The sequence below is a fragment of the Sciurus carolinensis genome, chromosome 4, assembly GCF_902686445.1.
Source record: "Sciurus carolinensis chromosome 4, mSciCar1.2, whole genome shotgun sequence".
NCBI classification, from domain to species: Eukaryota; Metazoa; Chordata; class Mammalia; order Rodentia; family Sciuridae; genus Sciurus; species Sciurus carolinensis.
In genome coordinates this window covers 167,285,722-167,310,391 of record NC_062216.1, presented here as the reverse complement: position 1 = coordinate 167,310,391, position 24,670 = coordinate 167,285,722, and the positions used below count along the sequence as shown (strand labels likewise).

Below are 24,670 nucleotides of genomic sequence, written 5' to 3'. Positions count from 1 at the left end.
CACTGAGCCACAGCCACAGCCCCACACTGAGGTCTCTTGAACCCCTTCCCTCTCCATTTCACAGTCTGCCATTCCCTGGTCCCCCAGCAGCCAAAACTGCCTCTGAGGCCTTTTGAGTCTCCTCATTTGCTAGCCAGGAGCACAGGTGCCCAGATCCTGTTGTGCGAGGGCTTGGGGTGCCTAGGATGAACAGCAGAAGGAAGGGGAGCTTCTCGAGTCAGGATGCCTCCAGCCCCACAGGGACCGCCACTTAAGCCTGCCTGGGTTGCCCAGGTGCTGAACAAGGGCATCGCAGGAGCCCGGCCCTCCTAGTCTTGAAGAAAGTCAGCCCCAGACGTCTTTCCAAAGAGATGCAGCAGAGGGCTGTGAGGCTCTGGCATCACGAATGGAGGGTGAAGTGTCAGCAGGTCCCTCTCCTCCTTCCCCCAGTGAGAGTCAGGCCCCTCCCACGGGACACACGGCGAATTGGCCGGGCCTGACACCTGGAAGACCAGGTCTGGGGGTGGAACAGAGGTGGGGCCTAAAGGGGGCTGTTTCCTCTTGTGCCTTGTCCAGAACCTGCTGCAGCTGTGCCCAGGTGTGTGGGTGTGGCCACTGGGCTACCTGACACCTGGCTGCCCTCAAGCAAAGTGAGGTCAAATTGCTTCCTGGACAGTGGGAGGGTGATGGGCCTTCAGTCCCTGTGGCTCTGCCTGGCCTTCGGTGGGGAGGGGTGAGGCCCCTTCCCTGCTCCCGCTGCTCTGACCTTCCGCTTCCCTCTGCAGCAAGAGTGAATCATGGAGCTACGTGTGGGGAACAAGTACCGCCTGGGACGGAAGATCGGGAGTGGGTCCTTTGGAGACATCTACCTGGGTAAGTCTGCCTGGCCCAGCTGGAGGCCCTGGGATGGGCCAGGGGGTGATGAGGAGAAATGATCCCGGGATTTCAGGATCTGGAGCCAGAGCTTCAGAGGTTCCAGTGTCTGGTCTTGCCTCCAGGGACATTCCAGGTAGAGAAGAAGCCTCAGGTGGAGTTGAGGCAGCCGGGGCTCCTTGCTGGGTCTGGCACCCAGTCTGGCAGGGCGGAGCTCCCACTTGCTGAGCTGGGCAGAGGAGGATATTTTTAGCTCCAATTTCTAGCTGTAGCTGACCTGGGTCTCCAGCTGGGCGTGAGAAAGCCCAGGCTGGATCGTCATCCCCATGTCTTCTGTCCTGGAAGAAGGGTGCTGGTAGAGAGAAGGCCTGGCTACCACCTGGCCCCCAGCAAGGCTGTGCCTGTGATCTGGCCTGGAATGCAGCCCACACAGGCTTTGGAATGACTCGAGGGGGTCTTCTCCTCCAGGGAGCTCTCCCTCCGGATGTGCTTCCTGTTAAATCTGAGTTTGTTCGATGCTGTCATTTTAAACAAATCACTGACATCTCAGCCCTCTCTGGCCTGGGAGAAGTGATGCTTGTGCCACTGAATGCCACTTTCCCAGCCTGCCCAAGAGTCATGGTTGCAGTCGCCTTTGCAGTGTTGGCCTGGAGTGGGTAGTTCTCTTGGCGATTGTCTTGGGTTGTAGGGCAAGCTGGTGAGCTCCCCTGGGGTTTGTCCTCCGTCCTGCCCCTGTACCCTGGTAAGCAGGACGGGCCACATCTGCTTCCCTGCTTGGGAAGTGAAGGCGAGTCAGTCCTGTCCTGGCAGGGCATGCCAACCTGTCAGTGCCACGTGCTCCACCTCAGACCCTGAGGGTTTCTCTTCGCCAACGCTCAACGCCTGCCCCACAGGGGAGTCCATCTGCTCGGGCTCCCAGGTGCAGGGCAGGGTGCACGCATTCTGAGCACTTGCCCGAATGCCCATTCTAAAGCCACCTCTCTCATGGCAGACCTCAAGATGCTGCTGACGAAGGTGGGGTACAGCACGGTCAGGATGACTGCCACGGTTGCTCCAGAAAACTGGAGAAGGCGGCCTTTACACCACACTGCACCTGAGGGAGCGTAGAAGACAGGCAGCCTGGGTTCTAGGCCTCGCTTTGGGGGGCTACCCTGAGACTCAGTGTCCCCATCTGTGAGGTCCATGTGTTGTACTGCCCAGCTGACCAAGTGCCGTCATGAGGTTCAGATGAAGCGGCTGATGGGAAGGCAGTTTGTAGACTGTGCAGCGCTGGCCTCGTGCAGTTGGCTGCTGAGTGCTCATTAACTTGTGCCCCACAACGCTGGGGAGGGAGCGGGCGGGCATGGTTGGAGCTGGTTTAAGGGTCTTCTCTGCCTGGTGCAGTGGTGCATTGTCCCAGTACTCGGAAGGCCAAGGTAGGAGCCACGCTTGAGCCTAGGAGTTCAAGGTCTTCCTGGGCAACATAGCAAGACCCTGTCTCAAAAACTTCATTAAATGAAACAAAAGTGTTGCTTCTTCTCTGAGCTCCTCCTGGGAGGCGGGCATGGTGCTGAGTCTCCTCTCCTTCCCCAGGGCCCCACTTGCGGCTTGCCCCAGTAGGTATGCGGTGATGGTCAGGTGAGCAAGTGTTGAAATGGGGCTCGAGTGTGCCAGGGCCTCACTTGGGGCAGGAGGGGAAAGGCCGGGATTTGGGGACTGGACCAGGTTCGGGTCCCGGCCTTCTTCCTCCTCTGCTGTGTGATCTGGAACAAGACGCCTTGTCTCGGAGCGTAGATTCTGGGCTGTGCAGCGGAGGGCCCCACCTCTGTCCGTCGGGGAAAATGGCCTGGGTGAGAGGAACATGCTCACCACTGAGCCTCGGGCAGCATGGTGGCGCACAGAGTCAGCTCTTGGCAACGACAGGCAGGGCTCCTAGACAGCACCCCTTCCAGGCCCTCTTTCTGCAGAAGGGAAATGGAAGCCCCTGGAAGGGAGGGGCAGCCCCACATCACTGAGAAAAGCCAACGTCCCTGCTTCCTGCAGTGTGTCTCCCTGAGGGCAGGCCTTCCTGTTTCTCTCGTAGGCATCTTGTTGATTGTACAAACCACGTCCGGGTTTGCTCCTGTCCTGCCAGCCGTGGAGGCCCTTGAGCTGGTTGGATGCTGGCGTCTCCCTTACCAGCTGTGCCCTCGAGCTCGGGCGGCTCCTGCCAGCCTAGATTCTCCTTTTGTCGGAAGTGTTTATATGGACACAGTCCATGGTGGCGCCAGTGTTTCCACTTCCCTTTTTCTGTTTGCGGTACTGGGCAGTGGACCCAGGGGTGCTCCACCACCGGGCTACGTCCCTCCCCCTTTTTAAACTTGTGAGACAGGATCTTGCTAAGTTGCCTCTAGCTTGGAATCCTCCTGCCTCAGCCTCCAGAGTCACTGGGGCGGCTGGCATGCACCACTGTACCCGCTGACTTCTCCGTGGTTCAGGTGGAAGCGTGAGGAGTTTTGGGGTTTTGAGATCCTGGCCTATAAAGCACCTCTGTGCTGAGCCCAGCGCTGCTGCTTTCCCGCCGGGTCCTGCCCTCGGGCTGAATTGGGAGTTGCTGCTCTCCAGGGATCTGGGTCCTGTTGGGCCTGGGGAGGGAGGAAGCCTGTTTGCGCCACTGTCCAGTCTTCACTGGGCATGAGGGTGTGGGCCCTGCCCTGACGCGCCTCCCATCAGCTCCATTCTAGGCCGGCGCCCTGCTGGCCTGGGGACAGCAGGGACTGTGGTCCTCCGGCTGGCCTTGCTGGCTCCCTTTGTTCAGAGCTCTGGCCACAGTCCCCTCACCAGTGCCCGGGCCAGGGCCTGACTCCAGATGGACTCTGCAAGTGGGGCTGGACGTGGCTTCCAAGCTGCTTTCCAGGATCAAACGCTGGCAGGCTCATGGTGGGTGCGGCTGTGAGGCCCGCTGCTCCTCCTCAGGGCTCCTGGTGCCACGTCGCTGAGGGGACGGACAGGAGAGTGGGCCACGTTGTTACGGGGCTCTGGTGGCTGTACAAAGGCCTGGCTGCCTCACCCCGGGCCTGCCCACTGACTGCATCCTGGGACTCTAGGCAGCTGAGAACCCCTGCCCTAGCCTCGTGCGGCGCCACACACCTGTAGTCTTGATGACTGGGAGGCTGAGGAAGGAGGATCACAGGTTTGAAGCCAGACTGGGCAACCTAGTAAGACCCTGTCTCAAAATAAAAACATTTTAGAAAGGACTGGAGATGTCACTCGATGGTAGAGTGCCCCTGGTTTCAGTCACCAGTACCCCCTACACACAGATGAATTCCCGTCCTCAGCTCTGCAGGTAGTTTTGGGGTGGCTGGCATGGGGACACTCCAGGCCTCGGCTACCAGGGGTGTGAAAGTTGCTGCTGCTGGGCAGTGGGCTTCAGCCCACCCTGCACCCACGGGTCCCTGAAGCTGTCTGCAGTGCACCCCATGTGAGGCTGGCCAGGCCCAAGTCCTTCTGATGGACCCACAGGGCTGCTCTCTCTAACCCATGGGCCACACTCTGTGCTTGAAGGAAACCATTTCTTCTGGCTTCCAGGCCTTTCCATTGGGCCCCTCTCCAACATGCCTAGACCACTCACCTCCCAACACAGAGTCCGCCAGGAAGCTGTGCAGGCCATCTGCCTCCTCGGGCCCTCGGCCCGCACGGTTCCTGTTTACTGCACCCACAGAAGGTGCATGGAGCTCCAGCGCAGGCCTGGCCCCCCAGCCCAGGGCTCAGTACCTGCTCCAATTTGGATGAGTGGAATGGAGGGAAAAGCAGCAACTTCGGGAGCTTTATTTCAAGTCCTGCTCTGCCCCAGCAGGTTCTGTCCCACGTGGGCCGGGTACTTACTTATCCCTCTGTAGCTCAGCTTAGTGGCGGTGGGAATGGAGGGTGTCTGGCAGCCTCGATGAGGTCCGCGGGCCGAGGTGCTGGCAGCACTCGGGGCAGGAGCTTTGCCTAGCAGCTCGAGTCCCTGTACCCGGTACGTTGTGTGGCATATGGTCATTCGACCTTTGGAGTGTGGGTTTTTCATTGTGTCAAATAGAGAGGTGAGCTGTAGTCCCGCAGGACGGTGTCGGCTAAGGGGATGAAGTGCCCCGCCTGTGTCACCTCCTGCCTGGACAGCTGCAGTGGCCGCCTCCTGGGTCTCCTAACCACCTCGGGTCCCCTCCAGCCCTTTCTAGCACTCCAGTAAGTCTTAATGGGGACTGATGTGGGCTTCCCAGGCAACATTTGGCAAGGTCTGGGGACACTGTTAGTCACTATAGCTTGGGGGAGTGCTGGCTGCTGGCATCTGTCTCGGGGTAGCTGTCAGGTGTGCTGCCAAATAACCCGACAGGAAGTCCCACAGCAAGGGCTTCTATGGCCTCCAACATCAGTACTGGTGAGACCGCAGACCTTGTACCCGGCTGGAGCCCTCAGCTGAAGGCCGGGATCTCAGCCGGCCTCTTGAGACCTCCCGATCCTGGCACTGCCCACCTCTGCCACTGTCCCCTTCAGCTGCCTGGAGTCCCACTGTACCAAACCACTCAGAGTTGGCCGTGTGCCCCCGCCGGCCTTTGCTGGTGCAGTGACTTCTGTGCCTGGCTCAGTCCTGCTGCTGTGCTGGGAGCCCTGCGGCTGCCCCCGGGAGGAGCTCCTTTCTTCCCTGGGCTGACTGTCCCCTTCTGCCCACCTCCCGGGCCCGGGCCAGCCTTTCCTTGGTGCCCTCACACTTGTGGAACGGTTCCATTCGCCACGCCTCTACTAAGTTCTCTGTGTCTTGAAACAGCCCAGGGAGCTTAGCAGATGAGGCACCTGGGCACAGAGAGGCAGGGGACCCACCCAGGGTCCTTGGTCAGGAGGTGGGAATGGAGACTGGGTTCAGCGGCTTGGTGCTGGAGTGACCTCGCACCAGCCTGCAGTGTTCAGCCTCTCGCGCCCTCAGTGAGAAGGGACCCTGGCTTCCCCCCACGCCATGTCTTCACTGTATCCTGAAACCCAAGGACCTGCAAGTGGTGAATGTCGTGTCAAAAGCACTTTACAGTTTGCGACTTGCTTTCTCCCGTTGCTCATTGGTTTAGTCACCTCTTCTTGTTTTATGCAGTTCAGAAATCAGAATTTATATACAGAATCAACATCCAAGCACTAAACTGTTAAGTAAAAGAAGCAGGTCACAGGTCTTGGGAGGCTGAAGCAGGAGGATGGCGAGTTCAAAGCCAGCCTTGCGACTTAGCCAGACCCTGAACAACTCAGTGAGACCCTGTCTCCAAAAAATACAAAAAGGGCTGGGGACGTGGCTCAGTGGTCAAGTGCCCCTGAGTTCAGTCCCCGCTACCTAAAAAAAGAAGCAGGTCACAAAGGATCACATATTTTATGCCTCTGTTTCTGTGAAATGTCCAGAACAACAGGCAAATCCATAGAAACAGGAAGTAGATTAGTGGTGGCCAGGACTGGGGGGGTCTGGGGGGTACTGACTTCTAAAGGGCCGTGTGTCTTGGGGGTGATGGAAACATTCTGAACTTGCTTGTGTGATGTTGCACTTCCTTGTTGAAGTGGATGACTTGCTGGTGCCTGAGTTACACTCCATGAGGACCTCGTTAACAAAGTATCCAGTGGGGCGGGCCCTCCTGGGCTGGCCGCAGTTTCTCCAGGGTCGCTGGATGTGGATACATCCAAGGCAGGCCGCTTCCGAAGGAGGGGACAGTGCTGTTCAGTACTTCGCCCTTCACTTCCTGCCTTGGAGAAGGTCCACTTCTGCACAGAGAGCTTCCTCATTCTCCTCCCATTGTGTTCTGGTCTCTGGATGGGCCATTCTTTCCGTACCCAGTGCCCCAGTGATGGACATTTGGGTCATTTCCAAGCTTGTGCTGCCTCGTCCAGGCCTCGGCTTGCACTGTGCAGGGGTGTCGGGGTGTCAGCTGAAGCCTCAGAAGTGGAGCTGCTGGTGGACAGCACACACGGCCCCCTGGGGAGAGCCAGCGTCACCGGTCCTGGGCCCTTACTGGAGCTGAGAAATGGCCTTGGGGATTATTTGGATTTGCATTTCTCACAGGGAGGTTGAGTCCCTCCTGTGCGGAAGCCCTTCCTAATGGCCTTTCTCTGGGAAGCGTCTCTTCACATTCTTTGCCCTGTTTCCTGCTTCTTTTTCCTACTGATTTGTAGGCACTGTTATCTGTCAGCTTTTCGCCTGTGGTAAGAATTGTGGGGGAATAGGGCCGCGGCTCAGTGGTTAAGTGCCCGAGTTCAGTCCCCAGTACCAAAAAAGCCAGAAGGAACTGTGAGTACGTTTTCTTCCTGCTTTGTTTCTGGTGGGTTCCGTCGTCTCTGCGGTGCTGGGGATTGGCCCCGGCGCGCTGTGCCAGCAAGCCACACCCCACGTCTGGTATTTTCACCTTGCAGGGGGTCTTTCTGAAGGGGAAGAAATCCCCGTCGCCTCCTTTTTAATGGCTTCTGTATATTAAGTGAGGGATTTTTTTTTAAAAGCCTTGCCTAACCCTAAGGTTATATGGGACCCTTCCCTGGAACTGCCCCGTTGAAAGGGCCCCGCAGCAGCCCTGCCTGTCCTGTCTCCAGCCTCCTCTCACAGAGATAACCTCAGAGATAACAACTGGATGACACTTTAAACTGTTCCCTTTTGTTGAGGGTTTTATCACGTTTGCATCCTTAGACTACATCTTTATAGTGCTTTGAAATGGAGACAAATGCAACTGTACTTTCATCTGTTACTTGCTTTCTCTCCCTTTTTAAAAAATTGAGGTGAAATTCACATAGTATAAAATTAGGCATTTTAAAGTGTACAGTTCAAGCCAGGCATGATGGCTCATGCCTATCATCCCATCACCTGAGAGGGCGAGGCAGGAGGATTGCAAGTTCAAGGCCAGCTTCAGCAACTTAATGAGACCCTGTCTCAAAAAAGGGCTGGGACTGTGGTTCAGTGGTACAGTACCCTGGTTCAGCCCCCAGTACCAAATAAACACATGTACAGTACGGTGGGGTTTACTACAGCATTGTCTAGTCCCAAAACATGTCCCAGAAGAAATCCCCATGCCCGTTAAGCAGCCACTCACCACCCTGGCATCCACTAATCTGCTTTTTGTCTCTATGGATTCGGATACTGCACATAAAGAACCACATTGTTCTTTTGTCTCTGGCTTCTTTTGCTGGACAGAATGTTTTCTTTCAAGGTTCACCTGTGTTGAGGCATGGGTTATCAGTACTCCGTTCCTTTTCGTGGCTGAGTGATATTCCACCATGTATATGGACCACTCTGTCTCCATTCATCTGCTGGTGGGCAGTTGGGTCATTTCCACAGTTTGGCTTCTGTGGCCCGGTTGCTGGGTGAAGCTGTCACCCATCTCTCTTCACTGCCCTCTGGGATTCCTTGTGTGTCCACACTGCTGTCAGTGACTCAGCTCCTGCCAGGCGTCAGGGCTGTTGGTTCTGTGTACATCGTTGTCCTTTCAGCATGGAATCCCCCAGGCCTGTGCTCAGGAGTGGGGCTGCTGGTCGAGGTGCCTGCTCACCTTTCCTAGGTGCATGCAGAATGGTTGTGTTTTTCCCTCCCTAATGAACGTGCAGTCCGTGTGCTGGGTGTTCCTTAGCTAGTCTGTGTTTCCCGCGGGATGTTCCGACCTGTGTGCCCTGGCCTTCTGTTTGGGTGGCTGTGTGACTCCATCCTGGTGCTGGAGCTGGAGACCCGCTGCCCAAGGCTAGCCCCCACCTCCCGCTGGCCCGCCTGAACTGGAGAAACTGAGACAAGGTACTCTTGGACCTGGTCTTCCCAGTGGCTTCTTGAGCTATGGGTGGGCCCAGTCCGAGAGGTGGGCCTTGTGTGTTTCTTGGGCCATGTGCACCCCCTCAAGTCTGCCCCAAAACCCAGGGGTTGGGGTGGGTTGCAGACAGGACCCTGTACCTAGACTCAGAAGCCAGTAGAGCTGGGACCTCACTCTGGTGTGTGTGGTGTGATCCTGGGGACTGAATCCAGGACTTGGTACCACTGAGCTCACTCCCAGCCTTTATGTATTTATTTATTTTTAATTTTGAGACAACATCTCACTGAGACACTCTTGCTAAACTAAGAGCCTGCTAAGCCAAGGCTCACCTTGAACTTGCGATCCTCCTGCCTCAGCCTCCCAAGGAATTGCAGGCATGACCGGTGGCGCCCACTTGGGTTTTGCTCCTGAGTCCCCACTTGCCAGCCATGTACCTTGAGTGGATCTTGGCCTTCTCGTCTGCTGTGGGAATGAGAATCCAGTGGCAGAGGGGGACGCGCTGGGACAGAATGCGTGGGCCGCCTGTGAGGGTGGCCGCCTTGGCGTCAGGGGTGCTGGTTACTAGGCTCATCCCTTCCTGATCCTTCTGCAACTCAGAGTTGCTACAGAGGGCGTAGCACCCACCCCATGGCCTCTGGTCCCTGATCCCTGCTCTCCACACACCCACTGGCCTGGCCTGTCTCCAGGATTAAGTCCCACCCCTTCCGCGGTCTGGGGACCGTTCGTGCTGCCCCTCCCCCAGTCAGGCCCTCTTGCAACACTGACCTGTGGTCTCTGAGCAGCCGAGGGCATTGGGAAGCCTCCTGCCACCTCTGTCCCAAGAGGCAGGTGCCCAGCTTGCCCCACACCTGGCCACGGCAGCCTCCTGCTGGGTGTCGGGAGTGACCCTGGGCCTTTGACCCTCCCCCCACAGGCGCCAACATCGCCTCTGGTGAAGAAGTGGCCATCAAGCTGGAGTGCGTGAAGACGAAGCACCCGCAGCTGCACATCGAGAGCAAGTTCTACAAGATGATGCAGGGCGGAGGTGAGGCTGCGGCTGCGGGGTGTCGGGCTGGCGCGCGGGGGGTGGGCCCGCCTGACGGAGTGCCTCTCGCCCTGCCCAGTGGGGATCCCGTCCATCAAGTGGTGCGGGGCAGAAGGCGACTACAACGTGATGGTCATGGAGCTGCTGGGGCCCAGCCTTGAAGACCTCTTCAACTTCTGCTCCCGCAAGTTCAGCCTCAAGACGGTGCTGCTCCTGGCCGACCAGATGGTGAGTCCCGATCCCAACCCTGGCCAGGTGGCTTGTACACTTCCCTATCCTGCCAGTGGCCACGGATCCTAGCCCTGCATCCTGCCTCCAAAGGGAAATGGAGGAGGAGGCGGGACAGGACGGACCTGTCCTGGGTCGGGAACCCTAACTACTGGCTGCAGAGTTCCAGGCTCCAGGCTGCCACATCTGGGTCCCCGAGCGGGCCTGGGGTTCTGCCCTGTGGTGCTCACACTGGCTGTGTCCTGTCCCAATTTGGTAACCAAAGGTGAATTGCTAACCCCTCTGGGCCTCAGTCACCTGCTGTGAGTCTCCCCCTCCCTGGGGTGCTGGGGTTAAGTGGGGAGCCCCATAGTGCCTAGACCAGGGAAGGTGTTAGACCCTAAGACCCTTTATACACAGAGGAGAGCTTTCCTAAAAATATAAAATACATAGCCAACCATGGTGACGCACAGGTAGCTGTGATTCCAGCTACTCAGGAAGCAGAGGCAGGAGGATTGCAAGTTCAAGACCAACCTGGGGTAACTTAGCAAGCAAGACCCTGTCTCAAAAAAATAGAAAGGGCCTGGGGGTGCCAGTCACTGGCAGAGTGCAGTTTAGCATGCGTAAACTCCTAGGTTCAGTCCCCAGTACTGGGAAGAAAAAAAAGCAGAGCTTCGAACCTAGTGTGGGCCCTGCAGATCCTGTCTGTCTATGAGCACACTCCACCTTTAGGCTGTGTGCACTCTGAGGAGCGTCACAAGATTCTCACAGGGTGCAACTCAAAAAGGCTCCCGGAGGTACTCGGCCACGCTGAAGCCTGAGGCCCAGAGCTGGCACGACCTGCCAGAGACCTGTCCTGTGCATGGATCATTGCACAAGTTCCAGGCTGGCCTTAAGCAACTTAGGGAGAACTTGTCTAAAAATAAAAAACAGAAGGAGCCAGGGATGTGGCTCTGTGGCAAACTGTCCCTGGGTTATATTGCCAGTGCCAAAAAAGACCACCACCACTTACTAGGGAAAGTTCGACATGTGTCTACTGGCTTTGGTGTCCTTTGGAAGCCAAGTGAGGACTTGTGATGTAGGTGTCCATCTCTGGGCTCCCCTTGGTGCCCCAGCTGCCCCTCCCCCAGGCGGCTTGCCCCTGCCTCTGGCTCCCTGCCGCAGTGGCCGCTGTCCTTCCTTCTGGGCCTTGCCATCCTCTCTCCTCGCCCTCCTTCCCTGTCTCCACACGTTCGCCGGCGCCTCCTTTGGGGCTCATCCTAAGAAAGGGGCTCTCCAGGCCGCCTTTCTTGGCCTGCACCTTGAATCATCCTTCATAGTCGGGGACAGACCTTTCCCCCGGCCAGGGCAGGCACCGGGTGTACTTGCCATCCTCACTGTCTGGGCCTGGCCCAAGGCACGTACACAGCCCCTCCGCTGAGCACCTGCTGAATGCTCTCCCCCAGATCAGCCGCATCGAGTACATCCACTCCAAGAACTTCATCCACCGGGACGTCAAGCCCGACAACTTCCTCATGGGCCTGGGGAAGAAAGGCAACTTGGTGTACATCATTGATTTTGGCCTGGCCAAGAAGTACCGGGACGCCCGCACCCACCAGCACATCCCCTACCGGGAAAACAAGAACCTGACGGGCACTGCCCGCTACGCCTCCATCAACACCCACCTGGGCATTGGTGAGTGGCCCGCCCGGAGCACGTGCACCTGCGGGCTGCCGGCCACAGCCAGCTCCCCACCCCCACCGCAGTCGGAGGCCCCACTGAGCGTCCCCACCCCAGTCTGCCCTGGGGCCTGGACCCAGCACCCACATCTCCCCTCCATAAGAGGAACCGTGTGTGCCGGCCACCCTCTTGTGCCCTGCTTGGCCCTCACGGCAACCCCGTTGAGTAAGGTCCGTGCTCCCCATTTGTACCTCTGGGAAACTCAGGTCAGAAGTTCAACACGGGCACAGAGCCTAGTGAGTGCCAGGGCCGAATCTGACCTCAGCCGTCTCATGCCACAGCTTGTGCCCTTTCTGTGGGGTGGGCCAGGTGTGGAGGTGGCAGAGCCTACTCAGAGTTGTTGAATGAAATGACCCCTGAGCTGGGAAAGTTGGGCCCAGACTGGGCTGGGAAGGCGCTGCCACGGGCCCTCTCAGAACACAGCGTAGCAGGGTGGCAGAGAGCCAGGCGTGGTAAAGAGTACGACTAAAGAGGAGCCAGGGGCCCGGGTGGACCTGCCCCTCACCTCGCCTCTGACTCTGCAGAGCAAAGCCGTCGCGATGACCTGGAGAGTCTGGGCTACGTGCTCATGTACTTCAACTTGGGCTCCCTGCCCTGGCAGGGTCTCAAAGCAGCCACCAAGCGCCAGAAGTACGAGCGGATCAGTGAGAAGAAGATGTCGACGCCCATCGAGGTCCTCTGTAAAGGCTACCCCTGTGAGTGCCAGGTGGGGAGGGTGGGCTTCTCTGAAGGTGGACAAGGCTCCGGCCAGGCGGGCTGCCACAGCCCTTGGCACCAAGGGACTAACCGTGGGCTCTGCCACTGCACTGCATGTGGGAGGCCTGGAGCCCCCAGCCTGGGTGTCGCACGCTAGGTGTCCCATGCTAGATGTCCCCCACCCACTTGTGCCTCGCCCCCAAGGCACGGAGGCATTCGAGGAAGAAGCGGCTGTTTGCCTGCTGTTGCTTAGATCACGGGCCCTTGGACGCCCTTTGAGCTCACGGCTGCCGTGAGCCTGGAATGCAGGGTCAGCAGGTGCAGAGCTGTGGACTGGCTGGGGAGAGGCTGTGCTCCCGGGCCTGTGCATTAGCAGCACAGGGAGGCCTGCCTTCCCTTAGGTTGAAACCATCCACAGGGACAGTGGGTGGCGAGGGCAATGGAGGCTGTGGGGGTCCTGGGAGCTCGGACCTCACGGTGGCCTCCTCTGTTCCCGGTGACCCCCCAGCTGAGTTCTCAACATACCTCAACTTCTGCCGCTCCCTGCGGTTTGACGACAAGCCTGACTACTCCTACCTGCGCCAGCTCTTCCGCAACCTCTTCCATCGGCAGGGCTTCTCCTATGACTATGTCTTCGACTGGAACATGCTCAAATTCGTGAGTCACCTGGAGACCAAGGCGGGCTTGGGGGACTGGACGGGGAAGGCCCTGACTCATAAGGCCAGAGTGACCTGGTGGGGGGCAGGACTCCCTGCAAATGGGAGGTATGAGCTGGACGCCGCAAGTGACCTCCCTGGGGTCCCAGAGCCACCCCTCTCCAGCCACATCCAGGTGGACAGCATGTACTGCCACAGTGGGCAGGGCGCGGTCAGGGTGCCACCTCCCTCCAGGCCCAGGAGGCCCTGGTCCGGCCTCCAGTCCCTCCTGGGTGCCCGGGGCAGGGCCTGGATGGCTCTGCTGGGCCCTCCTGCAGCCCTTCTCGCTGCCTGCTCTGTCTTGCTGCTCTTGTTCTGCGTGTCCCGGGCGGCTGCCTTCACCGAGGCCCCCCTGGCCAGCCTGGACCTGTTCAGAGTGGCTTCTTTCTTCCTGGTCTTAGGACCCTGGGTCTTGCTAGGCAGTTGTTCTGTCTCCCTCTTTTAAGGGTCCTGGGGGTGGGGTGGGGAGAAGTGGTCGCCAGCCGTGCCTGGAGCTCCGGAATCCGTGAAATCGTGTGTCTTGTTTCACATCTCTTCTGGAAAAGGGGGCTTCCCAGAGCCAGGCTCAGCCCCAGGACAACGACGTTCTTGCAGCACCCTGCCCCCGCCCCTGGCCCTGTGCCGGGCCCACGTACCCATCCACATACTGGTAAGGACCTCCCAGGTCTGGCCCTTCCAAGATTTGCCACTTGGCTAGCAAGCACCATGGCTGAATCTCAGCTTGCCCTCTCTGTCCCTTCCAGGTGCCCGGCGACCCTGGGCACCCAAGGCCCCCCAGTTAGGCCTATGGAGGAGGTGGAGGAGGTGGAGGAGATACCCTCTCAAAACTACTGGCCTGTGGTCTGGACTCCAGGGCCCCAGTTCTGACATCACCAGTGTGCCTGAGCCCGATGGGCCAGGCGTGAGGAAACGTCCCTTGGGATGGTGGGGGTGACGCCTGTTCCTGAGGTGGCCCTGCAATGGAAAGAGTGTGGTGGAAAAGGCCCTGTGTGGGAGTCTCAGGAATGAACCAGCTGCTGAGGCCTGGACGAGCCAGAAACAAACTGTGGCCCTGCCCAGGGGCCTGGGAGGCACTGGACAGGCCCAGTCAGTGGCCTCTGTGTTGAACCTAACTCATTAAATGCCTCCTGCCTTCGTCCTGGTTTGCTTCTTTCATAGCGTTTCCCTGGCGCTCCGCCAGATGCCAAGGACTGAGGCTGGTCCTTGTGGATGTGAGTCGGTGCATCAACCGGCAGAGCGTGGGGATCCTGCAGGTCAGGGACTTTGAGGAGAGGGCTCTGTTGCCCTCCTCTGTGGGGACAGGGATGGGCCGTGGGTGGTGGGACCCTTCCAGCTGAGCGCATGGCCAAGGGCATGGGCCACTCTTCCTCCCGCAGTGTGTTTCAGGGCCTCGGACACCAGGCTCTTGCCCTGTAGGAAGTCATCCCCGAATCTGGTTCCATGACGGGCTTGGTTCTTTGGCTCAGCACAGCTCCAAAAAAGGGTTTTGCATTCTCTTAGACCTGTGACGTCCACTTCAATAGCCACTGGCTATGTGGAGACTTTAATTAAAGTTAATAAAAATGGAAAATGTAGTTCCTCAGTCACCTTCGCCACATTCCAAGTTCTTGGGAGCCACAGGTTAGTGGCCATCAAGGCAGATGGGAGCATCTCTGTCATCCTGGAAAGTTTTGTGGACAGCGCTGCTCTAGATGGCTCCTTGACAGTGACCCTAGGGGGACTGACCGGCAACAAGATGTCTTCTCAAGCTCGGCCAGGCGCTCCTCCCCATTGCTGGCACTCTGGCCCCATTCCTAGGGTCCTCTTTGAGTCAGGTTCTGAAGTCTGAAGCTGGGCGGGGGCACTGAGCCTCACCCATCACCAATGTCTGCTCATCACCGTGGCGTTAGCTCAACCACTTCCTGAACCCCGGCAGGAGCATCCATAGACTGTGCAGTGGGGACCATCCACAGCCTTTCCCCCAAGACCAGGACCCCCCAACACGCACCCTGCAGGAAGCGGTACTAGCAGACAGGACTCCATTCTGGGCACCATGGGCAGTGGCCTCTCCCACGAGGATCTTGACCTTGACCTTGGAGTAGCCTCCCTGCTTGCGCATGAGGCATTGGAATTTCTGGATACCTGAAACCTGGGATGCCAACCAGCACTGTGTTTTCAGGTCAAGCCACTGACCACGAGGAAGTTTCACACAACCGAGGACAGATGTCCATGCAGCAGGGGTGGATGCTCGTGTGGCTCTGATGTTGATGATTTGTATTTTCTTATGGGCAAATAAAGGCCAAAAAAGCTCCTTGGTGTGCATTTCTTGAGGTTGGACCGAAGCCGGGGCAGTCCTTCTGCCTGCAAGTGGGCTGCTGGTGGCTTGAGCCCAGGGGGCGCCACAGGCCACTCCCCGCCATCTACTCAGCTGCTGGCCACAGGGCTGTGCTCCTGGGCCTCGGTTCCCCAGCGAGGGAGTGAGGCCATTGCTGCCACAGGAGCTCAAGTGGGTGCCACAGCTCTTCCTTCTCAGGTTGGGTTGTGGTTCTTGCCGAGTGCCAGTCTGTGGCTGAGTGGGCGGAGCCTGGTGGGACCAGGCCTGCCTGATGGGCTTCTGGGTAGGAGGAGTGAGGAGTGTTTTGCTGAGTCAGGCCTTAAATAGTCCTCTAGGGGTACACGGTAGGACTAGGTGGCAGGGCCCCAGCTCTGTTTTAACTGTGTGGCCCCAGGCAGGTCAGAAGGCCAGATAAGGATAAGGCTGGTGGCACCACTGCCCAGCAGTGAGGTCGCCTGGCCTAGTTTGGCTTCTTGCTAGGGCTCAGGGATCATTCTGATCCCAGCCGCTCCCCCAGGGCACAGGGCCTTCTCAGCTAACTCCCCTGGCCCACGTGCAGGTCCCTGACTCAGCCCACAGCTCTCTCCTCCACAGATGCGGCCCCCCTCGCGCCAGCCCCCTGCCCTTCCCTGTGGACGGCCCCAGGACCGACTAGGTAACATGGCCAGGCCCTGCTCCCGCACCACTTGCTCTCTGGACCTTTCACTTCCTCTGTGTGGGGGCAGCAGTGGCTAGAGGGCGAGCTCTCCAGCTTGCCTGCTGGGCCCCCTGAGCTCCACCCCAAGGCAGGTAGCATCAGGTCCTGGCTCTGCCTTCAGCTGGCCTTGTTACTCCAGGCCTGTCCCTTCCCCTTGACGTTCCCTACTTTGTGCTAGATGGGCCTCTGAACTCCTTTCCTGCTTGGTTTGGAAATCATGGGCACGGGCTCTTGACATGTTGTGGGGGCCAGGTTGGGAGGCCAGGGGGTGCCCTTGGTCATTGTGGGGGTGTCAGCCTCTCCCCCGAGCTCCAGCTCAGCCTGAGCCCCCTGCTTCTCAGACGCTCTGTGCTTCCTCTGGGTGTCGAGCGGCTGTTTCTCCTCTCTGCACTCAGGGTCACTGCCTGCCTCTCAGGTCAGGAATTCCCACTCTGGGAAGAGGCTGGACCAGAGGGTCTGTGAGATGTCCCCTGGCCCCCTTCCCCTTTCCTGCAACGGTGGTGGGGCACAGAGCACCCTGGTCTCAGGGCTGACCAGCAGGCCGTCTCCCCTCCTGCAGGGTGCAGCCCGGAACCCCGAGGACGTGGACCGAGAGCGGAGAGAGCACGAGCGCGAGGAGAGGATGGGGCAGCTGCGGGGCTCCACCACCCGGGCCCTGCCCCCTGGCCCAGCGACGGGGGCCCCCGCCAGCCGGCTCCGCAGTGCAGCCGAGCCTGTGGCCTCTACCCCAGCCTCCCGCATCCAGCAAGCTGGTTAGTAGGGGCCTTGGGCTGGACCAGAGGGCGCGGGGGTCCTGCCTCTGCCCCGCTGAGGCTGCGCCCCTCCTGGCCCTCTAGGCAATACTTCTCCCAGAGCGATCTCACGGGTGGACCGGGAGAGGAAGGTGAGCATGCGGCTGCACAGGGGCGCGCCCGCCAACGTCTCGTCCTCAGACCTCACTGGGCGGCAAGAGGTCTCCCGGATTTCAGCCTCACAGGTGAGTGGGCACGGCAGAGCCAGAGGCCCCGGCACAAGTCAGCTCCGGGCCCTGTTCTCTTCTCCCTCGACTCTGATAACCCCAGAGCCAGCCCCTGTCCTGGGCCTGGGACTAGCCTCCTTTAATCCTCCGAGTCTCGTTAGCCCCTCACTGAGCAAAGTCAGAGACGAGCTCAGGACGAGCGTGCCCCAGCAAGTGCCAGTGCTGGGCTCCGGCCCTCACTGCTGGGTGCCCAGCCTGGGTGGGCAACAGGGCTCATGGGCAAGATGGTCACAGCCCCTGCCATCAGGAAGCCTGCAGTGGTCCCCTCCAGCTCTGGCAAGAGCATAGGATCAAGGGATAGGTGAGCTTCTATCTGGTGGCTTCACTTAAAGGCCACATTTGGACTAGGAGAGGTCGGAGGGAGGAACCAGGGCCTGTCGGGTGGGTGGGAGCCCTGCCCTCAGCCTGCCTGCAGAGGGGAAGCCTCGGTGGACCTGGCCCTGAGAGTGGACCCTCCTTGGCCCACTGACTTGGGTATGGCCTAAAGCAGTCACTTTGTCTCCCTGGGCAACTCTGTCTACAAACAGAGACCTCTAAGGTCCTTGGGATCACACACCCCTTCCCTTGAGTTGGGGCCTTAGTAGGGGTGGGGCTGAGCTACACAGCAGGAGGACTTGCCAAATGGCAGTTGCCAGCTGCTTAGGCCCTGGCCTTGAAACTTACCCCCATCTCTCTGCTTCCCCCAAAGACAAGCGTGCCATTTGATCACCTCGGGAAGTGAGGAGAGCCATCACTGGACCAGTGTTTGCTAGGTGAGTGACGCCAGCTGAGACGCAGCCAGCCAGGTCTGGAGGCGCCCCCGGCACTGTGGGAGCCAGGGTGTGGGGGAGGGGTGGAGGATGTGCTGCTAGCACCTGCTGTCCCCAGAACAAGGGTCCTCAAGGGAGCGCAAGATGTCCAATCCTGCCAGTTCACAGCTGGGCTTCAGGCTCATTCCTGGCCCCTTGTGGGTTAACTCCTGCAGAGAGACCAGTCCTCCGTCCCCCTCTCCTTAATGTACTCTGGAAACTTGGTTCCAGTAGAGACAGGGCTATGAGCCACACTCTGGCCTCCCCAGGGTTTGGCCTACCTCAGCCTCTGGGCTGTGAACAGGTCAGTTCATGTGAGGAACTAGAAGAGGATTTGCGTTTAGGGGATCCCTGTGCCGGCTGCAGGCCAGGGCGAGGCTGCCAGCCGGTGTGCACCAAGGTGGACTGCCGCTGCTGCCCTGGCGGTGAGCACAGGTGGCAACCCTCCATTTAGGCCTGGCCCTGGGCAGCGGGCCGGGGGCGGGGTTGGAGGGCGAGCTCCCAGGGGAGTGTGCGTAGTTGACCCGCGTGCTGTGGTTTACCACCATGGACTCAGCCTGGCAGGCCGAGGGAAGGACCCAAGCTTGACTCACTGAGCAGGAACTGGCCTGGGGTGGAGCGGGGGCGTGCAGCGGGCTCACCTGCTCAGACCTCAGCTCAGCGCGGGAACCGTTCCGTCCCCAGCAGGGCAGGCAGGTCCAGGGGCGTATGTCTAGGACAGGGGGGAGCCTACTCCCTTCCTGGGAAAATGGAGTACCTACTGTGTGCTGGACTTGAGCCAACTCTGGACCCTGAGAGGGGTGGCCTCAGGGACAAGAAGATGGGATCAAGGGGGTCCAGCAGGTGGTTGGACAGAGGCAGCTGGTGCCTAATTTCTGTTTTCTTCCCCCTCCTAGTGTCTTCACTGTATTTTCTTTAAAAAAAAAAAAAAAAAAAGATGGAAAAAAAAAACCACTCAAATGAACTAAAAGAAAAAAAACCCAGCACAAAACCGACGATGGATCTTGTTTCTTTGATTTATTTTGCCAACGGCAAAAAGATGGGATGCCCTTAGCACTGAGGATTCATGTCCCCTTGCACTGCCCGCTGTCCCCGACCTTCAGGCTACCAAATGCTCCCCAACAACACCGGGTCACGCAAGCCAGATGCCAAGACCCCACTTCAGCCACCTGTTCCTGCCACCACTGACCCCTGGCCAGGAGGGGCCCCGCTCAGCATTGGAGAGCGGCTAGCAGAGGCCCCAAGGAGCCCAGCAGGAGCGGTTGGCCAGTCCAAGGCGGGTCCCACTGGGCTCCGTGAACCTCAAGCCACGGAGATGCGCACAGCCCCTGTTCTCTCTCAGATGACGGTGGCTGACTTTCTGTGTTGGACTTTTCCAGTGTCCCCCTGAGCATTTGGGTCCTTCTTTGCCTCTCCGTGAAGCCTTGAGTGAGAGGTGGTGGCCAAGATTGCCTTGTGTGCGTGTGCACATATTTGACCTGTGTCCCGAACAGCGGGTGCCCCCCACCTCCTGCCAGGCCGTTTGTTATCATCCCTGTGGAAAGGATGGGCGGGTGGGCAGTGGCCTCCACATCCCTCAGGGCACAGAGGGTCCTTGCCACCACCAGTCCCCGGATGCCAGCCTGTGGCGGTCCCATCTTCCATTCCTGCCTGGTCTTGGCAGAAACTGTGGAGACTACTCTCAGAGAGCACCTGGCTCTGGGTTACCAACTACTTGCCTGGTCCTGACAGTCACCCGGGTCCCCCTCCCCTTGGTCCTGCCTTTCTGAGGAGGAGCCTGGGTCAGGGCTAAGTGTTGGACTTGTCCATCCTTCCCAGTTAACACCCGTTTTTGTTATTTTATTTTTGTTTGTTTTCTTCATGTGTGTATTTCCTAATTTATTTACCTCTGTTTCCCCTTTTTCCTTTTTTTTTTTTTTTAATTAAAGAGCAAAGCTTTTTATTACTTTGTAATTTAAAAAACTGAAAAAAAAATACTGAAGAACTTTGGGGGGAATTTTGTACTTTTTTCCTGTGTAAATATTGGACTTTTTTGAGCTTTATTGTGGTTGTTAATTTGAAGTAATAAAGTAGACAAGGATAAAGTGATGCAGGCAGCCTGTGGTCTCCATCTTTGCCCTTGGGGTTCCCCCAGTGGACTAGAGAGAACTGCTGCGTGTGACTGGGAACAAGGCCTCACCACTGGGATGGGGTGGCTGGGGCCATGGTCACTTCCTGTGCCTGTAAGAGTAGCCTCTGATTTGATTGCTGGATGGGCTGAGACACCCCAGACTGATGTCCTGATGCCCGAGGCCCAGGGCCACCCTGGGAGAAGCCATCTGGAGCTCCTGGCCACATCGCTGTCCACACAGGAGTTCTGTGAGCTGGGACCTCTTAATGGCCCTGCCTTCTAGCAGGAGGCAGTCCCTGGTAGCATGGCTTGCCCAGAGTCAGAGCTCCGGTAGGAGAGCAGGATTTGAACCTGGGTCACCTGCCCCACAGTGGGTGTCCCGACGGAGATCTTGGAGCTCTGTGAGAGATGTTCCCGGAGTTGGGCTCCAGGTGGTGCCCCAGGTGGGCCTGGCAGGTTCTTCAGTCCAGTCTTAAAGGGCAGCCATGGCCTGGCAGGCCTTTGTCTCACCAACATGTAAAAGAATGTCCATCAAAGTGCGTTTACCTGACACACTGTGTTTATTCAACACAGTTCACTTTTTTTTTTCAGTACTGGGGATTGAGCCCAGCAGTACTGTACTAAAAAACTGCATTCTCAGCTTTTTGTTTTTTGGGTTTTTGCTTTTTGTTTTTTGGTACCGGGAATTGAACTCAGGGGCACTCAACCACTGAGCCACAGCCCCAGCCCTGTTTTGCGTTTTTTTTAGAGACAGGGTCTCACTGAGTTGCTTAACGCCTCGTTTTTGCCGAAGCTGGCTTTGAACTCCTGATCCTCCTGAGTCACTGGGATTACAGGTGTGTGCCACCAAGCCCGGTAACACGGTTTACTTTTCATTAACCCCAAAGCCACTATTTGAGCCCAGAGATAGCAGAGACATCTGGCTGAGAGGCCAGCCCTGGGCACTTGGGGGAGGGCTCTGGGAGGCTCCCCTTGGGCATAGTTCAAAACTCCTTCCAGTGTTGGCACTTGGAGACCTGGTGACCTCAGTCTGGCTCATGAGCCTAGAACTCATTCCCCCAAGTACAAGGTTGAGGCAAAGGTAGGTTCTTATTCACAGACACCAGGTCCATCAGAGGGTGTTACCCAAAACCAAGGAATGCCAGTGGGACCCAGAATCCCTGTGGTTAGGAAGACCTGCCTAGGCTGGGTGAAGATGGGAGGCCAGTGGTCAGTTGGCTGACCCAGGAAATGCTTTCCATTTAGACACACTTGGCTGAATGGGGCGCTGGGAATGCTGCAGGAAGTGCCCCCGCTCCAACTCCCTGCCTTGGAACTTTCTGGGCTGGATGCCTGACCACACGGTAGAAAGTCACCAACCCTGGCCCTGAGGAAGAAATCTGAGGAGCTAATCTCTTCTCTTGATCTCTCACTTCTTTAACAGTGAAAATTGTATTAACACTAAATGTGTTTACTTATTTGCTGTATCCTATGGTATATGTACGTTTCAAAATAACAATTTTAAGATTACTGCCAAAAATATGGAGTAAAGAATTAAAAAGTATTTTTTGATCCTTAAAAATATATTTCACCCTGGATGTATTGTCAGAGTATAGTGCTCAAAAATAACCTGACATACTCTGGTTGTTTCATTGGTTTTAATAAGGAGTTAATGCGTTCCCACGCACTCACCCCAACTCGGTTTATTCTTCTGGACGTGGGATGTTTACATATACAAAAGTCACGCTATACAAAAAACATCATCAGAGAATCATCACTGGGGATCCCCATTGCCCATCATTTTCACTGGTTTCCGGTTTATCCTTCCTCTGTTGCTTCCTCAGCAGGTATGTGGGAGGGGGTGGTAGTTGACATTAAGGAAGTGACATTAAGCTGAGGCCAGAGGAGCGACCATCATGCTGCACCCAGTCAGAGTTTATTACTTAACGCCAAACAATCACCAGGACATTTTGGTCTGACCAGAGAGCAAACATGCCACCTGGTGACTCATCTTCATTCATGCAACAAACACTCACTGACTGGGCTTGTGTGAGTGCCAGGCTGTTGGCCAGGTGCCAGGCTGAGGTGGAGCTGGGCACAGTGGGGGTGGGGAGCCCTTCCGGGACCTTGGTCACTGGGTCTCAGTTTCCTCTTCTGCAAACTGGAGCTGATTGTGTGTCCTGCCCGGGGTTGTCAGGCTTAATAAGATCACGGACGGCCCCAGGGCTGAGTGCAGGGCCAGACCATGCCCAGTGCTTTGCTCTAGTCCAGGGAGGCGAGTGCAGTGTGATCTCCATTTTATAGGTGAGGACACTGAGGCGTGGAAGAGACTCGCCTCCACTGCCCATGCTCTTGACCTTCACTGCACAGGTAGCTTGTGAGTGTGTGCTAACCGTAACTACACACTTCAAACCTGCTTCTTCCCAGCGTTCTCCTCTACCCAGGACCCCCGCCCCCACCACGCACACACCCCACCCACCACTGCTGTGTTCTCTGTAGGTTTTGTGCAGACAAGAGTCAGAACAGCAGGAGAGAAGGAGGCCTGAACTCAAGGGAGACAGGAAGAAAGCCCTGGCTCTCCTGGGTGGATGCTAGGAGGGTGTCACAAGGGTGTCAAGAGGCCTGCGGGCCCCTTCCCTGTGCTTCTCTTGCCCTCCCCATGTCGCTGGCCAGGGATGTCCCCTCTTCCTTTCCTGCCCTTGACCTTTCCATCCCAGAGCCTCTGGGTAGTGGATCAGACAGTCACTCCAGAGCAGCTCTAGCAAAGGGGGAACTTTGGGGACGGCTTTTCTTGTGGGGAGCAGGATCTGGGGATTGTTAGGCAAGTGCTCTACCACTGACCTACATCCCCAGACCTTTCTCATTTTTATTTTGAGACAAGGTCTTGCTAAGTTGCCCCGGCTGGTCTTGAACTTGCAATCTTGCTGCCTCAGCCTCCAATCCCAAGTCATGGGCCACCACGCCCAGCAGTAAGGAGAAGGCTTTCCATTACAATATCTTTAGCCTCCCTTCCCCCAACCCCTCCTCCCATCCACTCGCTATTTCGGGAAGAGCTATGGAACTACTTGAAGCCGTGGGTACTGTGTCCCCGTGTCCTCTTTCCCAGGACCCACAACGCAGGTGGCCCAGGAGCACACGCAGCCATTCCAAGGAGAGGACACACCCCAAGCTCCAGCCTCACGCTGCGGGCCCTGGACATCAATGGTTCTCACTCACACCCCCTTTCCCTGCCTGCCGGTGGGCTGGGGAAGGAGGAGGGGTCTAGGGCAGGATGAACACAGCCCTGGGGACGACAAGCGCCGGCCTCTTCTCCTTCTCCTCCCTCTGGCACCCTAGATGGAGGCACCACAGCACCTCTCTGTCCTCTCAACTGTCCCTGTCCCATATGCAAACATGTCTGGTTATCTGTTGAGATTCAGGAAGCTGCACCTCCAGGACTTAGCCTCCCTGAGGTGGGGCTGTCCACATGGGAGAAGCTGGTGGGATGGGGAGGCGCCCAGGCAGTTGCTGGGGTGAGCAGAGCAGAAGGCTCAGTCGTGGGGCTCAGGGAAGAGCACTGCCCCTTTAAGGAGGCCTCCCTGGAGCCCCCCATGGTGGATGCCTGGCAGACAGCAGCCTTGCAACTCCTAGACCTTTGGAGAACTTTCTCAGGTAATTATACCTCCTAATGCTTTCATCCCAGCACCTTCAAAGCACCTGTGATTAAGGTGTACCCCACCCTCCCTTTGAAGCACCGCATCCAGGTTTACCCAGGGCAGGCAGGAGGCCTAACATGTCCCTGCAGCCCTAGACACGGGACACCCAGGTCTCTGGTTCTCTGTCCCCCACTAAATCCTTCTGGAAAAAACCCAGACTGCGGTCCTGGGTGCCCCTGACCCGCAGGGTACCTCCCTGGACTGATGACTGTTCCTGGAGGCTTGGCAGCAGCTGGGAATTTGTAAAGAACCTGAAACCTGTTCCTGGTGATTCCAAGGACACTGGCAGTAAACCCTCCTCTGTGGCCTGCTTCGTTAGCATGTCTGTTTGTTTTGGCAAAATACGTTTGAGTGGGGACCCACCTCACCGGCCTCGGAGGTCCAGGTGAGTGTGCGGCGAGACCGAGAGAGGTTTCTTCCCTCCTGGGTCTCTGCTCAGGATCTTCTCACAGCCACCTGTCCGTCATCTCGGGCCACATCTCTGACTCACTCCCATGCCCCAGGTAGTGCCCCCAGGAATGTTCTAGTTCTGCTTGCTGAACATCACTGCTCTCCGGAAGGGCTGTGTGGCAGTCATTTCTTCTTGCTGGCCGATTCCCACCAGAGCGGGAGGGAGTGGGTCCTGACTCAGTTAACAAACACCCAGGGGCCTGCTCTGTGCCGCGCTGCTGCAGGGGCATTGCCTTCCCACGCCTCGGTTTCCTCATCTGCTGCGTGGCTGTCGCAGCCACTATTGCTTGCTGAGTTAACAGAGGGCTTTGTCCTTGCCTTCCACAGGTAAGCACTCAGTCAACCGTGGTTGCGATGAAGATACTGAAGACACTCCTGCCAACCCCTGTACGTCAGGTTTGGAGACACAAAAAGGACTCTCTGGACTTCTAGAAATTCCCTACCCCTTTACCCACACACCCACATATAAATATATATACATATATTTGCATAGATGAGACAGTCAATGTGTCTTACTGTGTGTGAGATTTTCTTTTTTCCTCTTAACAACATACCTGGGAAAACCGAAGCTTTTTCAGGGACGTGAAGGAGGGGTAGGAACTTAGGAAAAGGAAAGGGATGGAGGTCAGAGTGAGGAAGAGTGTGTCAGGTGGCATTGCAGCCTCAGGCCCTTGGTTT

At 57.5% G+C, this 24,670-nt stretch overlaps 1 protein-coding gene across 9 annotated transcripts in view; it reads left to right on the top strand.

Moving 5' to 3' along the window:
* The window catches only part of Csnk1e (casein kinase 1 epsilon), a 32,110-nt gene extending 12,140 nt beyond the window's left edge, over positions 1–19,970 (top strand). For 2 of the 9 annotated variants that reach the window (XM_047549199.1, XM_047549198.1), the window contains exons 2-12: positions 765–852; positions 9,514–9,624; positions 9,704–9,852; positions 11,277–11,505; positions 12,075–12,245; positions 12,755–12,903; positions 15,850–15,910; positions 16,512–16,704; positions 16,789–16,928; positions 17,659–17,722; positions 18,655–19,970. In XM_047549199.1, coding sequence (XP_047405155.1) covers positions 777–852; positions 9,514–9,624; positions 9,704–9,852; positions 11,277–11,505; positions 12,075–12,245; positions 12,755–12,903; positions 15,850–15,910; positions 16,512–16,704; positions 16,789–16,928; positions 17,659–17,675 — 1,296 coding nt within the window. In that variant the 5' untranslated portion in view covers positions 765–776 and the 3' untranslated portion in view covers positions 17,676–17,722; positions 18,655–19,970. The other 7 variants (XM_047549196.1, XM_047549197.1, XM_047549200.1 and 4 more) reach the window with 6 other exon arrangements.
* The last annotated feature ends 4,700 nt before the right edge of the window (positions 19,971–24,670 follow it).